Source organism: Pinus tabuliformis, chromosome 6 (genome assembly GCF_031772625.1).
Source record: "Pinus tabuliformis cultivar Carrire ecotype Pingquan chromosome 6, CPIR1, whole genome shotgun sequence".
Lineage (NCBI taxonomy): Eukaryota > Viridiplantae > Streptophyta > Pinopsida > Pinales > Pinaceae > Pinus > Pinus tabuliformis.
Genome location: NC_142292.1, coordinates 628,654,275 through 628,669,217, shown reverse-complemented (window position 1 = coordinate 628,669,217; position 14,943 = coordinate 628,654,275). Strand labels below are relative to the sequence as shown.

General features: G+C 36.3%; 1 protein-coding gene across 1 annotated transcript in view; it reads right to left on the bottom strand.

Moving 5' to 3' along the window:
- Positions 1–621: 621 nt before the first annotated feature.
- LOC149260193 (thioredoxin-like fold domain-containing protein MRL7L, chloroplastic) overlaps positions 622–14,943 on the bottom strand; it is a 139,244-nt gene continuing 124,922 nt past the window's right edge. Inside the window, exons 4-5 of the mRNA XM_089419855.1 lie at positions 1,230–1,341; positions 622–1,001 (exon numbers count right to left, since the gene is read on the bottom strand). Coding sequence (XP_089275981.1) covers positions 883–1,001; positions 1,230–1,341 — 231 coding nt within the window. The 3' untranslated portion in view covers positions 622–882. The remainder of the gene's footprint in view (positions 1,002–1,229; positions 1,342–14,943) is intronic.

Genomic DNA, 14,943 nt, shown 5'->3' with positions numbered 1-14,943 from the left:
GATACTCACCATACTTGGAAGTACTTGGGAGTCATGCTCAGAAGTATTGCAACTACGTTACATATTTTCAGATTTTGAAACATATATTCAAATTCGAGAACTACAACCAAAAAGAACATAAAAGATGATGGTTTAGGCCATTATAAATATTAAAGAGAGAACATTTTTCTTATTTGGAACTTTTAATCAGTACTTTTACCACGTAAACATAATGCTAGCACATTGGTATATTTCAGTAAAGCATGTAGAACAATTGATGAGATATGTGAATAGTACTTATTAAGTTATTAAGATGCCTTGTAACTAAAACTACTTGAACTAGCCACATTATAAATACAAATCTAGAAAATATGCAAACCTCAAGCATTGCTAAGAAAGTTACAAAGCATAGCAGATTTCTATTTACACACAACCTCAAATCACAACCTTAACTAATACAGTGCAATTCCACAATCTTGATATATCATCTAATGTTATTTGCATTCCTCCCTTATTAGATCCATTCCTAAAGTGGCCCAACTCAAGAATCATTTCTGAAATCTTACAATGAGGTGAACTAAATTTGCAGAGAGCAAGAAAAAAGAAGGTTAACAGGTGACATCCAATACATATACAGTCCACTGAAACAAACTAAAGTTATAAAAGTAAAATGATACTCACTTTCACATACATGAATTGAACACCATTGGCTATCATTTACAACTGTGCCAAATTTCCGCCATCCATTTGGATTGGATGTATGACAATGACTCTGGACAGGTTCAGCTACAAAATTCTACTATTGGGAGTCAATATATAGACATTTTGACTTGTGCACACCATCCATTCTAAATTGAAAAAATTATGTGATTATTTATAATCCATTGGGTACCACTTACAGAATCATGACACCGCAGGAACTTCCTCTTCCACAAGTCTCATATTCTTTAGACATTCAGGCTGATTAGAGCCATAATAGAAGTAGGCCATTATCTTTGCCAAGTCATCCGCTGTCAGAATTTCTGAAATTTTTTTTTAAATATATTAGTGAAATATTACAAGCTATTTCAGAAGAAGAATGAACAAGAACAGAACGTTCATTTCAATGAAACCCCAAGCTACACAAGGAAAAACAGAAAGAGGGTAATGTGCAATAGAGACAATTCTCCATTTCACACATCAGAATATTGCGTAAGACATCTGACTTGGAAAATCTAGAGATAAGGTCTATAAAAATACTTTAAGCACACCTGTTAGGCGAAGGAATATTTTTCCAGACTTGATAAACAGAATTATAGGACTGTCTTTGACTTTCAATGCTGATACCAGATCAGTTTCCTTTGCAGCATCTAACTTGACTGCCTGCTTCAAAAGCATATCTGGAGAAATCAGAACGTACATATGAACAGAGAATATTAACAACAAAGAAAAAAAGTATACTTTCTAAAAGATTAGTGTGTATGACGTATGCACGCATGCAGATTTATGCAAACATGCTTATAATATGGACCAAACATCCAAAAAATAACACAACCTGACTACCTGCTTCAAAAGCATATCTGGAGAAATCAGAACGTACATATGAACAGAGAATATTAACAAGAAAAAAAAAACAGTATACTTTCTAAAAGATTAGAGTGTATGAAGTATGCACGCATGCAGATTTATTCAAGCATGCTTATAATATGGACCAAACATCCAAAAAATAACACAGGTACAGCTTTGACAGAAAAGGTTCACACAATTGCTACCAATATATAACATTGGTATTGAAAATTTAGAATATGCAACAAATCCACACAGTGAAATCATACATTCTGTTAAATTTGGCATTTCCAAACATAATGAGATGATGGCAATCACACAAAAAGGAAAAAAATCATGCAGTTTTGTCTCACAAATACTAGATAACCGGATTTGTCCTATAGGCCCCACAAATCCCGAATCCATCATGTCCGACACGATTCTCTCAAGATTCGTGTCCTATTTTGACACGTCGAATCCGACTATGTGTCACGATTTTGGCAGCGTGTCCTGTTTTCCAGGACTTGTTAGGTGGCAAAAGTGACCTGTGCGGGTATGAAAAGGCTGCATTTGGTCATTACAGCCACGCATATTTTCATTTGGAAAGCGTTTTGGCAGCTTAATGATCAAGTCTAGGCCCTAGTATTGATATGCTATTCATGGTAATGTTAAATTCTTAAAGTAAAAAGATGACATTCATCTTTTTACTTAAATTTTTAACATTACCATGAAATGACTCAGGATGTTTGAGAGTGGTTCCGGCCTCATTGGATTTCATATGGAGAAAGTAGAATTTTAGATTTCAATCAAAATCCAGCAGACTTGTCAGTTTTTCAGGATTTTAGGATTGGGGGATTGCAATGTTTCCATTTAATTTTGTCATGTATTAGGGTATGGAACTCGTATTTAATCAAGAGCACCAATCCCTCTATGTACCTTGATATTAGTGACATTGGTTGTTGAACTCCTGTATCATGACCCTCCTAAAAATGTACGCATCACTCAAACAAAATCTTGACTTGACATGTTATGCTTGTTCTATCTTATGTTAATGCTTAAAGGGTGATATTAATGACAAAGATCCCTATACAGATACAGAGGTAATGACAAAGATACCTCTTGATATTAATGCTTAGAGGGTGATATTAATGACAAAGATACTGATTTTCCAAAAAGACTAAAAAATTAGACATTTCTCGTGGTGGCAAGAGGGCCAAGGATAAGAAATAGATAATAGATTGACATGTATTTGAATTTTTTATGTACTATGCATGCTAATAGCTATAGATGAAGATCTATATTTGAAATCAATAAATTTGTATCATTAATTAAAATTTGTGTAAGAAATATCTAATTTTTAATATATATATATATATATATATATATATATATATATATGTACATATATTTTAATAAAATAATATATAACGAATCCTACATGTCCTGTTCCGGGGGGTCAACGTGTCTGAATCCGACACCACGAATCCCGAATCCTACGAATCCCAAATCCCCGTGTCATGTGACTTAGCATAAATATAATAGAAAGTACATAAAATCATGAGTAGAAGCACTTGTAAGGTTGTAACTGTCCAATGGCTCCTCCCTCGAAAAGGGAACTGTTGAATGGAAATTTCATTATCCAACTATTCTATACATCCAAATTTTAAGTTTGGACACAATACGTTCTTCAATTAAGACTTACCAATTGGAACACTTGTCCTACCTTCATGATGGTTCACAGCAAACTATTAATGATGAGTTATTGAATCCCCATACCACAAACTAACTTATGTGACACATAATTCATGTTTGCTTCTGGCAAATTATTCATGATGAGTTATTGAATCATCATACCACAAACTAACAATTGATGAGCTATTGAATCATCATCCACCAACTAACTTATGTGACACACAATGCAAGTTTGCTTCTGGCGCAATCAAAGTATGGATGATGTGATCTGTTTGAAGCACTAAAGGAACTTTCTCTTTGTAGATTATCATTATGAAATGCAACATAAGTCACTCGGTCCTTGTTTTTGTTTGAATTCAGCAAGATGTATTTCATTATTTTATGAATTTCGATCTAAAATCTAACATTGTAAGACATGTTACAACAAAAACTAGCACCTAAGGTGGAAAAGTCTCAACCACCAATGTGTAAGCTTAAGTTGAATTTAGGAAGGCTACTCACTATCACCACAGTAACTCTTCCTCTCACTCTAGGCTAGTTCTTTTCTAGTGCAAGAGGGGCTTCCCTAAGGTCAATCAAAGTCCAAGGTTGAAAAGCTCGTTGAAGTATTCAAATGACTCAAGTAAAGTTTGATTTGCAATCTGGCTTCTATGTGTCCAATGAAATAAGTTTTTAGATTACAATAAGTTGCAGGTCCAGTATAAAGATATATATGTGTGATGTCTTTAGGCTTGTGTCCAATTTGAATCCATATGATGTTGTGATGGTTATTGTTTTCAGATTTGAAAAGAAAAAATGAACTTTGAGCAAATGTTGGATATAAAATCCAAGTTTGAATGCTCAATATGAACTTTGAAAACCAATTTTTGTGTTAAATGCAATGTTATCAGAACTGAACTGTTCATCGAGCTGGTCAACTCCAAAATTCGGAACCAGACCGGAACTGGAAAAAAACCGGACCGAAAAAAGAACAAATTAACAAAACAAAAAAAAATCCAACTAAAAAATACATAAATATTCAAATTTGGCAAAAAAAACATATATATTCATGTGCATCCATATGAATCCAAACCATTATACACAAATATGCAAAGTTTCTAATATATATAGCAAGGGTGCATATAACCAAAACAACACCGAATGCAATCCATCTTTGAACCAAAAATACATCGGCAAAGAGGCTCTAGATGGCTTGTACTATGTAGCATAAAAAAAAATCATGTTACAACAAATACCAATGTATCATCAAAATAGTCGACTATATTGGGATCCAAAATGTGTCTCAAATGAGGACGAAATTCACTTCTATATATACCTTTTCATGTGGTCGAATAGGCCTTTCTAGGCTGACTTCTTCAGGATAGGTCGACTTGGCCTTGGAGGACTCTTTTGACACTTTAGATACAAAATTAAATTTTCTTTCTTGATACAAAATGCCCATTAGGGTCTTATATACATGACAATGACTCTTAAATGATTCTTTTAACTTGACAATATTAGGTCCATATACTACTAGTGTAACCCCTTATTGTTATTAGTGCAACCCCCTTATTATATTGTTGTGCCCATGTAGTCCCCATATTGTTATTATTGTGCCCCATAGAAGCCCACTATTGTTATTGTTGTGCCCTCACATTATTATTGTTATGTCGACTCTGATTACATTATGACCCCTTAGACTCCTATATATAGAAAGGAGGTCTTGTCATTTGTATCATCAAAGAATTGTTCATTTGTGTAATGTAAAGGAGGTTGCCCCCTCGAAGCAACTGATTTCTAAAGCTTTGATCTATCTTTTCTATCTTTTTGTGAGCTAGTTTCATAACATTTGGAATCAGAGCTTTGGATTCTAGGGTTTCGCTGCTCCAAACAAGTCATCGTGGAATTTTCAATATAACTTTTTTTCTACGAAGTTTCAGAAGCTAAAAAAAACCCATTTGAGTCGAAATCGTTTTGAACCTCGGGTCCGAATTTCAGATCTTGTCTCGCTATATTTGCAAAGATATGATCTGAGGCAGTTATGGTTTTTGCAAGCTCCGGAATTCCATCTCAAACAGGTCATCGTGGCATTTTCTCTATAATTTGCTTTCTACGAAGGTTCAGACTCTAAAATTAAAACCCATTTGAGCCGAAACCGGGGTGAAACTCGGGCCCGAATTTCAAATCTTGTTTTGCTATATTTTCAAAGATATAGTCCAAGACATTTAGGGTTTCTGCAGGCTCCCAGATTACATCCCAAATAGGTGACCTAGGTAAAATCATCATAACTTTCTCTCTAAGCATCAGACTGAAATTTTGTAAGAAGCTACAAAAAGAGGACGGACTGTATTTTTCTGTGTATTGTTTCCAGGTCCGAAGGTTGAAACAGTAACACATGACACTTCGTACAAGTTCGCTCTACTGAAAAAGTATATAAGCAGGTCATCTTGAGAGATTGGGCATAACTTTTTCTTGGAGAATCCAATTTCGATCAGACTGGTGGCGTTGAAAAGAGGACGCAGAGGGCTACTGCAAGTCGCAATTTCAAACCTTGGAGATCCAAAATTACATAGTTACAGTTGTTTCAAGATTGAGCTCCTAAATCAAGAAAAGACGATATGAGGAAGTTTGATGGCAAGGATCCAGTAAATTGGATACTACAGATGGAACAATATTTTGATCTACATAATGTACAACTGTTACAAAAGGTATGTATTGCATCTTTATATTTAAAATCGAATCAATTTTTATGGTATAAAGGCCTTTTTTCTCATAAACCACTTATCGCTTGGTTAATTTTCACGGAGGAAATGATAGCACATTATGAGGATACAAAGAGAAACACCTTCTTTAACCAATTGATAAATCTCAAACAAAAGGGTTTAATGGCAGAGCACATTGAGGACTTTCAAAAATTGAATATAAAGGTAAATGATATTCCAGAGAAGCAAAGGATTGATGTCTTCATAGGGACTTTAAAGGATAACATTCAGCATGAGGTTCGTCTTTGGGAACCTGATTTATTAGAGAAGACATTCAGGTTAGCAAGAAAAATTGAAAGCGGAATTATGGAAACAAGGAATCCTACCACTCACAACTATAAATATGGAAGTGTTTTTGCTCCTAGCCTTCCACAACCTAAAAGGTTTACACCACAACAATTGGAAGAAAAAAGAGAAAAAGGGCTTTGTTACATTTGCGATAGCAAATACACTAAAGCTCATAAGTGTGCTAAGAAGAAATTATTTTACATAGATTATGAAGAGGAAGAAGAAAAGGATCAAGAAACGTCAAAAGAAGAGGATATACACCAGGAACCAACCCCAGAGAAAGAAGAAATGAATCTGATCATATCTTGTAAAGCATTGGCAAGAATTACCACTCCTCAAACTCTTAAGATAGAAGGACATATCAAGAAGAAAAAGGTTCAAGAAGTGAATGATCACATCGAACATCAAGAAATGAATCTGACCATATATTGTCATGCATTGGTAGGAATTACCACTCCTCAAACAATCAAGATAGAAGGACATATCAAGAAGAAAAAAGTAAAAGTGTTGATTGATTCGGGCAGTACCTATAATTTTATTCATTGTAAGATAGCGAAGGAATTGAATTGCTTCCTATATCCAGCACCAGAGTGTCAAGTGATGGTTTCAAATGGAAGAACCATAAATTGCTCTGGAAAGTGCCATAATATCAAGCTATCCATGGGATAATATGTTTTGAATAGTCCAATGCTTTCCATTCCAATGGGCGGTGCTAATGTTGTACTAGGAGTCCAATGGCTACAATCCTTGGGTACTATAACTTTTAATTTTCAAAAACTCTTCTTGAAATTATTTCAGAAGGAAAGGAAGTTGAATTAAGGGATATCGCAGGGAAACTGGGAAAGATAATCATCTCTAACGGCATGACAAAGCTTCTAAAGAAAGAACAACGTGGCATAATTGCACAATTATGTTCGCTAGAGGTTCCCACGTCGAAATCATCTATTTCTCCAAATCCAAAAAGTCTTGGACAATCATTCCAAGGTATTTGAGACTTCCAAAGGCCTCCCACCTATTTGTGATCATGATCATGCTATTCATTTTCCAGGAAGTGTTCCTCCAAACATCAGGCCTTACAGATATACCTTTTCACAAAAGTGTGAAATTGAATGCATGGTTGCAAAAATGCTAGAGGCCGGTATAATTCAGCCTAGTCAAAGTTCTTTCTCTTCTCCAGAAATATTGGTGCACAAAAAAGATGGATCATGGCGCATGTGTCTGGATTATACGGAGCTCAACAAGCTCACTATTAAAGATAAATTTCCCATTCCTCTCATTGATGAATTATTGGATGAATTGCATGGACAAATTTACTTCAGCGAGTTGGACCTTCATGCAAGATATCATCAAATCAGAATGAAGACTGAAGACATTCTGAAAACAACATTTAGAACTCATGAGGGTCATTATGAATTTTTGGTCATGCCTTTTGGCCTTACCAATGCACCTTCTACATTCCAAGGTTTGATGAAATCCATTTTCAAACACTTAGAAAATTTGTGTTAGTATTTTTTGATGATATACTAATCTACAGGAAGTCTTGGAAGGATCATGTTCAACATGTTGATAGAGTGCTCAGACTATTGGATGAGAAACAATTATATGAAAAAACCTCCAAATGTTTCTTTGGAGTACAAGAGGTGGAATACTTGGGTCATATTGTATCTCATGAAAGTGTTAAGGTAGACCCTCAACAACAACAAGTTCTCCAACTCTTAAAGGATAACCTCACTTTGGCACAGAATCAAATGAAACAACAAGCAAATCAACATTGCAGCGAAAGAAGTTTTGATATAGGCGACTGGGTATTTTTACAAATACAACCATACAAACAAATGTCCCTCAAGCAAGCTAAGAAGGATAATAAATTATCACCAAAGTACTATGGTCCTTACAAAGCGCTGCAAAAGATTGGCACTATGACATACAAATTGGAGCTTCCTGCATCTTCTCGAGTGCCCCCATTTTTCCATGTTTTATGCTTAAAGAAGTTTATAAGTGACAAGCTCCCAGTTCAAAAAATATTGTCGGAACTTGACGAGGAAGGAAAGTCATATAGGAACCTGAAGCAGTCACGGAAACAAGAACCTAACAGCTACGAAATCGATCAATTTCAGAGTATCTCATCAAGTGGAAGAACTTACCCACTGAAGATTACACATGGGAGGACGAGAATTTTATACATAAGCATCTAGAACTACTCGAGCGTTGAGGGCAACACTTTTTGAAGGAGAGGGACATGTTAGGTCCCTATACTACTAGTGTAACCCCTTATTGTTATTAGTGCAACCCCCTTATTATATTGTTGTGCCCATGTAGTCCCCATATTGTTATTATTGTGCCCCATAGAAGCCCACTATTGTTATTGTTGTGCCCTTATATTATTAGTGTTATGTCGGCTTTAATTACATTATGACCCCTTAGACTCCTATATATAGAAAGGAGGTCTTGTCATTTGTAGCATCGAAGAGTTGTTCATTTGTGTAATGTAAAGGAGGTTGCCCCCTCGAAGAGGCTGATTTCTAAGGCTTTGATCTATCTTTTCTATCTTTTTGTGAGTTGGTTTCATAACAGACAAGCCCTAGAAGCATGAAGAACACACTTGACCTAATTGACTTGAGCATGAAACCCATGCTTATAATAATTTGTCTTCTTATTCTTTTTACATTAAATATACAATGATATAAATATAATAACAATTATGAAAACTGAGCATAGTTACATTTCTCAACAGGCTTGTGACAGAATTCATTTCAATACACTTGTTTCAAATATTGTGCCTCTACTTGAAAAAAAATGCTAAGATAGAGCAAAATTGTTTGGGCTAGTCAAAGAGAGGAGCTATGCTCCCATTATTTGGTGTAGTTCTTGTAGATTAGTTGTATATAATTCTGCATTTTCCGTGTTGTCACTCACTGAAATTTGGGACTCGTTTTGCAGAAGTATAACAGCCTATACAAGTCGTTTTTCTCTCATAACTGTGACAGAGATTTGGGAGCTTAAGGCTGGAAATTGTTTACATTCCTTTTGCAGGCTGCCAACACTTCATTGGAGGAGAAATATTTACTTGACTGTGAGCTCTTGAGGGCTATCCTACCTCCCTAACAGTGCGCACAAAATGGCTGCATTACATCTCTGTTAGAAAAGTGAACAAACAGTCCCATTTGCTCTCTTTTTGGGCAGAATTCATCACTCTAAGGGTTGGAGCTGTTTGAAGCAATTTTCCTTTGTAAATTTTCAAAGTTACATTGGGGAGTTCCTTGGTGTTTCATTGCCAAAACCTTTGTAAAACTTCCTCACTATTTTCTTAAGGAGGGATTCTCTCTTTCAAAAATTCGGCATTCACTTGTAAAGCATCCTTTAAGGACACAAGCCTATTTTAGTGATAAGAGGCTCTTCATTGTGTAACATCATAATAATAAAGTGATATTTTTCTTTGGAGTTTACACATGCTGATCGTTCATTTAATGAATTTCCATTGTAGTTCTCATCACAGTTTTATCTAGTTGCAAATTTCGTGATAGTATAGTTTTCATTCATATTACAACATTTACTTACCTCAAAGTTTCATGCTCAATTTGGTTTAGTTTACTTGTATCTTGTTTCATTTGGAATCTTACTTTGAGCACATTTCTGTACTTAAAACAAATTTTGCAAGTTTTATTCTAGCTTTGAACAATCTAATTGTCTATTTTGGTTCATTTGCTCAACTTACATTCCATTTACCAATTTGAGCAGCTCATTAGCCTCCAAATTTTCTTGTGCTTTATGATGCAACTTTCACTTGGATAATTATCATAATATGTTCCTTGGTGTTTCATTGCCAAAACCTTTGTAAAACTTCCTCACTGCTTTCTTAAGGAGGGATTCTCTCTTTCAAAAGTTCGGCATTCACTTGTAAAGCCTCCTTTAAGGACTCGAGCCTATTTCACTGATAAGAGGCTCTTCATTGTGTAACATCATAATAATAAACTGATATTTTTCTTTGGAGCTTAACACATGCTGATCGTTCACTTAATGAGTTTCCATTGTAGCTCTCTTCATAGTTTTATCTAGTTGCAAATTTCGTGATAGTATAGTTTTCATTCATATTACAACATTTACTTACCTCAAAGTTTCATGCTCAATTTGGTTTAGTTTACTTGTATCTTGTTTCATTTGGAATCTTACTTTGAGCACATTTCTATACTTAATACAAATTTTGCAAGTTTTATTCTAGCTTGAACAATCTAATTGTCTATTTTGGTTCATTTGCTCAACTTACATTCCATTTACCAAATCAAGCCGCTCATTAGCCTCCAAATTTTCATGTGCTTTATGATCCAACTTTCACTTGGATAATTATCACAATATGTTACAGTGAAGATACATTTTTCAATTCAAGGCACTTCAGTTGGTATTTTAAGCATTGAGCTAATTTTCTTTCATTGTTTTCATTGAGTAATTGGTGCATGTTTCATTGAGCATCATTACAAGCTTATGTCGTATTGTGCTTAATGTAATCTTGGTCACAGATTTCATTCGCTGTTTCTTTATTTGAAGCAAGCTGTTATCAATATATCTATTTGAAGATATTTCATTAACATTTAGGCATTTCACTTGCATATTAAACTTAGGCTTGCATTTTTTATTTTTTTAAATCTACCTCCAAGCATAAGCTCGGTTGAATAGAAATTTTAGGACAAATCTTTCTGATTTTCTTTCACTCGTGTACAGAGTAAGGTTGAAACACATTACCTCGCAGTTCTCTTGTGGCCAAACCCTTGTAGGAAAGAAGGCATGTGGATTGCAAAGAGCTTGGGAAGGGTGTCGTTAATGACAAGCTTATGCCTCCTCAACCCATCCTTCTTGCAATTGACCTCAATCTTTACCTTTTTGTAATATTCCTAAATGGAAATATTAAGTGTAAACAGAAGCATGCACTAGACAATAACAAAGAAATTATAAAACAACACAAGGCACAAACACCCAACACAATTTCAGAATAGCAGCTGAGCCATTTTATTAAAATCTAGAATATATTGGAGTACAATAGCAAGGAATAAATGCACCTGGGCTTGCATAAGCAAGCTGAAGCAAACCCAGATGAGATAGATGTCTTTAATGAGTAGAAACTTCGACCCTAGATGGCCTCTGCGTTGAACCAGGAAATTAGTTATTGTTGTTGCTAGAGAATAGCTCGAATCTCCCACTGGAATGCTTGGAATGGTCTGAAATTGTTGTTGTAGCCTTCTCTTAATTTTCCACATAGGACCCAGAAAGGAATTGGTCCCAATCCTTCACATTGGAAAACCCACAAAATGGTGCAAATTACCAGTTTAGCAAAACACACTGTTGAACAAAAGGGGATTTCTGGCCCAAATGCTACCCGAAAAATTCTACAAATTTAACCAAGACCTCTCCTCCAAATACTCATAAAAACCGAGAAAGCTTTGGGCCTCGTTCCAACCTTCCAAAATCACCCCCAATTCTTGAGAGCTCCTCCACTAACTAAAAATTCATCCTACAGGAAATCAATCTATGTAACCCGACCAAAATGTTGAGAAAATGCCCACAATAATCCTTCTTGCACCTCCTAACAAGTCAACTCAAATCCTCAGCCAAGTCTTCCCCACAATCAACTCCCACCAAGAACTATGCAGGCCCCATGAAGAATATTTCGACCTGGGCAGTATTCACACCCTCAACCCACAAATCCACCTAAAATTTGTTGTAGAATGCTCAAGGATTGGACCTGCAAAAACCTGGAACTAGCTCAGCCCGGAATACCTCTCCACAAGAATTCGTGGTCCCTTTTTCTGCGCCAAGATGGCTCCTCAAAGCAGCTTGATTTCCCTATAATTCTCTCTTGGAGGCCTCCAATGACTATGGTAATTCGCCCCCTAGGGTGGCACTCAAGGTCCACAGAAGGAGTGATATTTCCCCTTAGAAATCTCTGGCGCTGAACAACACTTTGTGACCTAGCTAAAAAACTTGACCAACAATAGTTTAGAAGTCAAATAAGCAAAAAGGTACCCCAATGAGTGCTCCATCTTGCCTTGTGGGCTCCACCCATCGAATTTCCTTTTCCCTTCTCTCTCCAATTCGAGCTCTTCCAAGGGTGCCTGTTCCCTCATGGAGTGGCCCCCACCTTCCACTAGTGTCGTGATTTTTCCATTTTTTCTAAGGTGAGTCCTTCTCTTTACCCAAAAATCAAATCTTCCTTTGATTTATCAATCCTCCTAACTTGTGGGCCAAAATATCTCCCAGTTGCCAAAATTGCAAAGACGGAAATTCTTCTTAACAAAATTAATTAATTTGGGAACATTACAGTCCTCCCCACCAAAAATTGTTTGTCCTCAAGCAATGCCTGAACAAGCACTCTCACGATCAGCTGACCCAAACAGTCATTGCACACAATACCGGAGTCCCAAATGTACCACCCAATGATCCCAGGTCTTTTCCCTGTCCTGCCAGGATCCCAAGCCATCCTAATCAACGTGAGGCATCCCTTGCTCCCTTCATTGTCCAGCTCCGCATAAGCACCAGTCGCCCTCTGCATGTCGCCACTAAGTAGAGCATAATGGTAGTATAAAATCCTAATCATCTCCTTGTGAAACTGTTCTATCAAATAGTCCCTATCATGTACCTCAGGAGTGGACTCCTAAAGATGCAATCCAATCCCTATGGGATTGAACCCTCGTCTACCTGAGCTTCCCTTGATCTCCTCCTGCTAATCACCCTGCCACACTGGCAAATTTCCCCACACCATCAACAAATCACTGAAACCTGATGGAAGATTTGGATGACCTTCCCCTGTAGAAAATAACTCACCTCTACAGGTTAGTTGAACTCAGTGTTGCAAAAAACGCAATTTTTTGAAAAAATCGCGATTTCTTGACTCAGCCGATATTATCGCCCGATTTTTACAAAGTTCTTTTTTTCGAAAAAATCGCTAAAAAAATTGCGATTTTCTCCAAAAAATCACGATTCGAACGGAAAAAATCGGACCCTCTGGGAGTCCGGGACAACGCGTTTTATAAGCAAATTGATGAGTTTTATTTCTCATTTTTAGCAGACAGCAGACTTGTTTGAGAACTGAGGAGGAGATGAAGACGTCTACTAGAGCATTGGAGGAGAAAAACGAGAGATTTTAGCATCCCAAGCAAGAGAACTTCGTGTTTGGACCAAATTTATTTAGCAAACCATGGTTTCTAGGTATGGGCACCAAATTTGGCCATTTTGTTTTGGTTTTTTTCTTGTTTATGCTTGGGTTTCTATAACCCATTGATTATCAATGATTTTTTAGTGGATTTAATGGTGTTTTTTTCATTTTTGGTGCATAGAGTGGAGAGGGTTCATTTTGGTCAAAAATGCAAAAACTTGATTATTAGATTTATTAGATTAATCTTTTCGTGTGCTCTATTTTTTTGCATCATTTTTTATTGGGCTTGAATGTGTATTTTTTCTATTACTGTTGGATTGAGTTGAGGTTTTTTTTTTTTGTCAAAAATTCAACGTGTTGTGTCATGTATGTAATTTTTTTTTTTTTTTTTAATTTGCAATTCTTATTGTGCCATAGGTTCAACTTCAAACTTCATCTTACATTAAAACTCAAGAGTTCAATCAAGTTACAAACATGCCAAGGAAATTGGACCCTCTATGGGAATTTGGTGGCCCTGATCGAGGGTTTGATAGAATAAACTTGTCTTACAAGTTGTGTAAGTAGCATATGTCAGGGGGGGTTTATAGCTTGAAGTATCACCTTGCACAAATGCCTGGACGTGATGTAAGGCCTTGCACCAATACAAATGCGGAAATCATCCAAAGAGCCATGAGATCATTGGAAGAATTAGAGCAAGACAAAGTGACCAAAGCAGACTTGAAGAAGCAACTAGCAGGGAGTGTGTTAAAATGTGAATATGGAAGTGGCACGGGTTCTATTTCAGCATCAACGTCTACAACCAAGTCTCTAGCTACCTCATCATTTTTTGTTCATAAAACCACGGCTTGTTCACAACCATCTATCACTTCAATGCTTAAAAGAAATGAGAAAGAACAAGCTGACAAGTTGTTGGGAAAGTTTCTCCATTGGAGTGATATTCCTTTCAGCGTTGCAAGGAATAATCCATTTTTCCAACCTGTTGTTGATGTTATTGCAACTGTTGGACTAGGGTACAAAATCCCTTCTTATGATGACTTTAGAAGCTGCATTCTTCAAGATGAAAAGGTTGACTGCACCAAAATATTGGAGGAGTTTAGGGCATCATGGGCACAAACAGGATGCACTGTGATGTCAGATGGTTGGACCGAGCAAAAGGGGAGAACCCTTATAAACTTCTTGGTTAATTGTCTGAATGGGACAATGCTTATGAAATCTGTTGATGCATCTTCCCATATCAAAGATGCAAAATTATTATGTGATTTGTTGGATGTGTTTATTTTGGAGGTGGGTGTAGAACATGTTGTCCAAGTCATAACGGACAATGTTGCAAATTATGTTGCTGCTGGCAAGATGCTTATGGAAAGGCATCCTACTTTATTTTGGACACCTTGTGTTGCACATTGTATTGATTTGATGTTGGAGGACATAGGAAAAATTTCTTTTGTCAAAGATATTGTTGACTCATCAAAAAGCATTACAAAATTTATATATACTCATGCATCTGTGCTTAGCTTGATGAGAAAATTCACCAACAACAAAGAGTTGGTGCACCCCGCCATTACATGGTTTGCCACC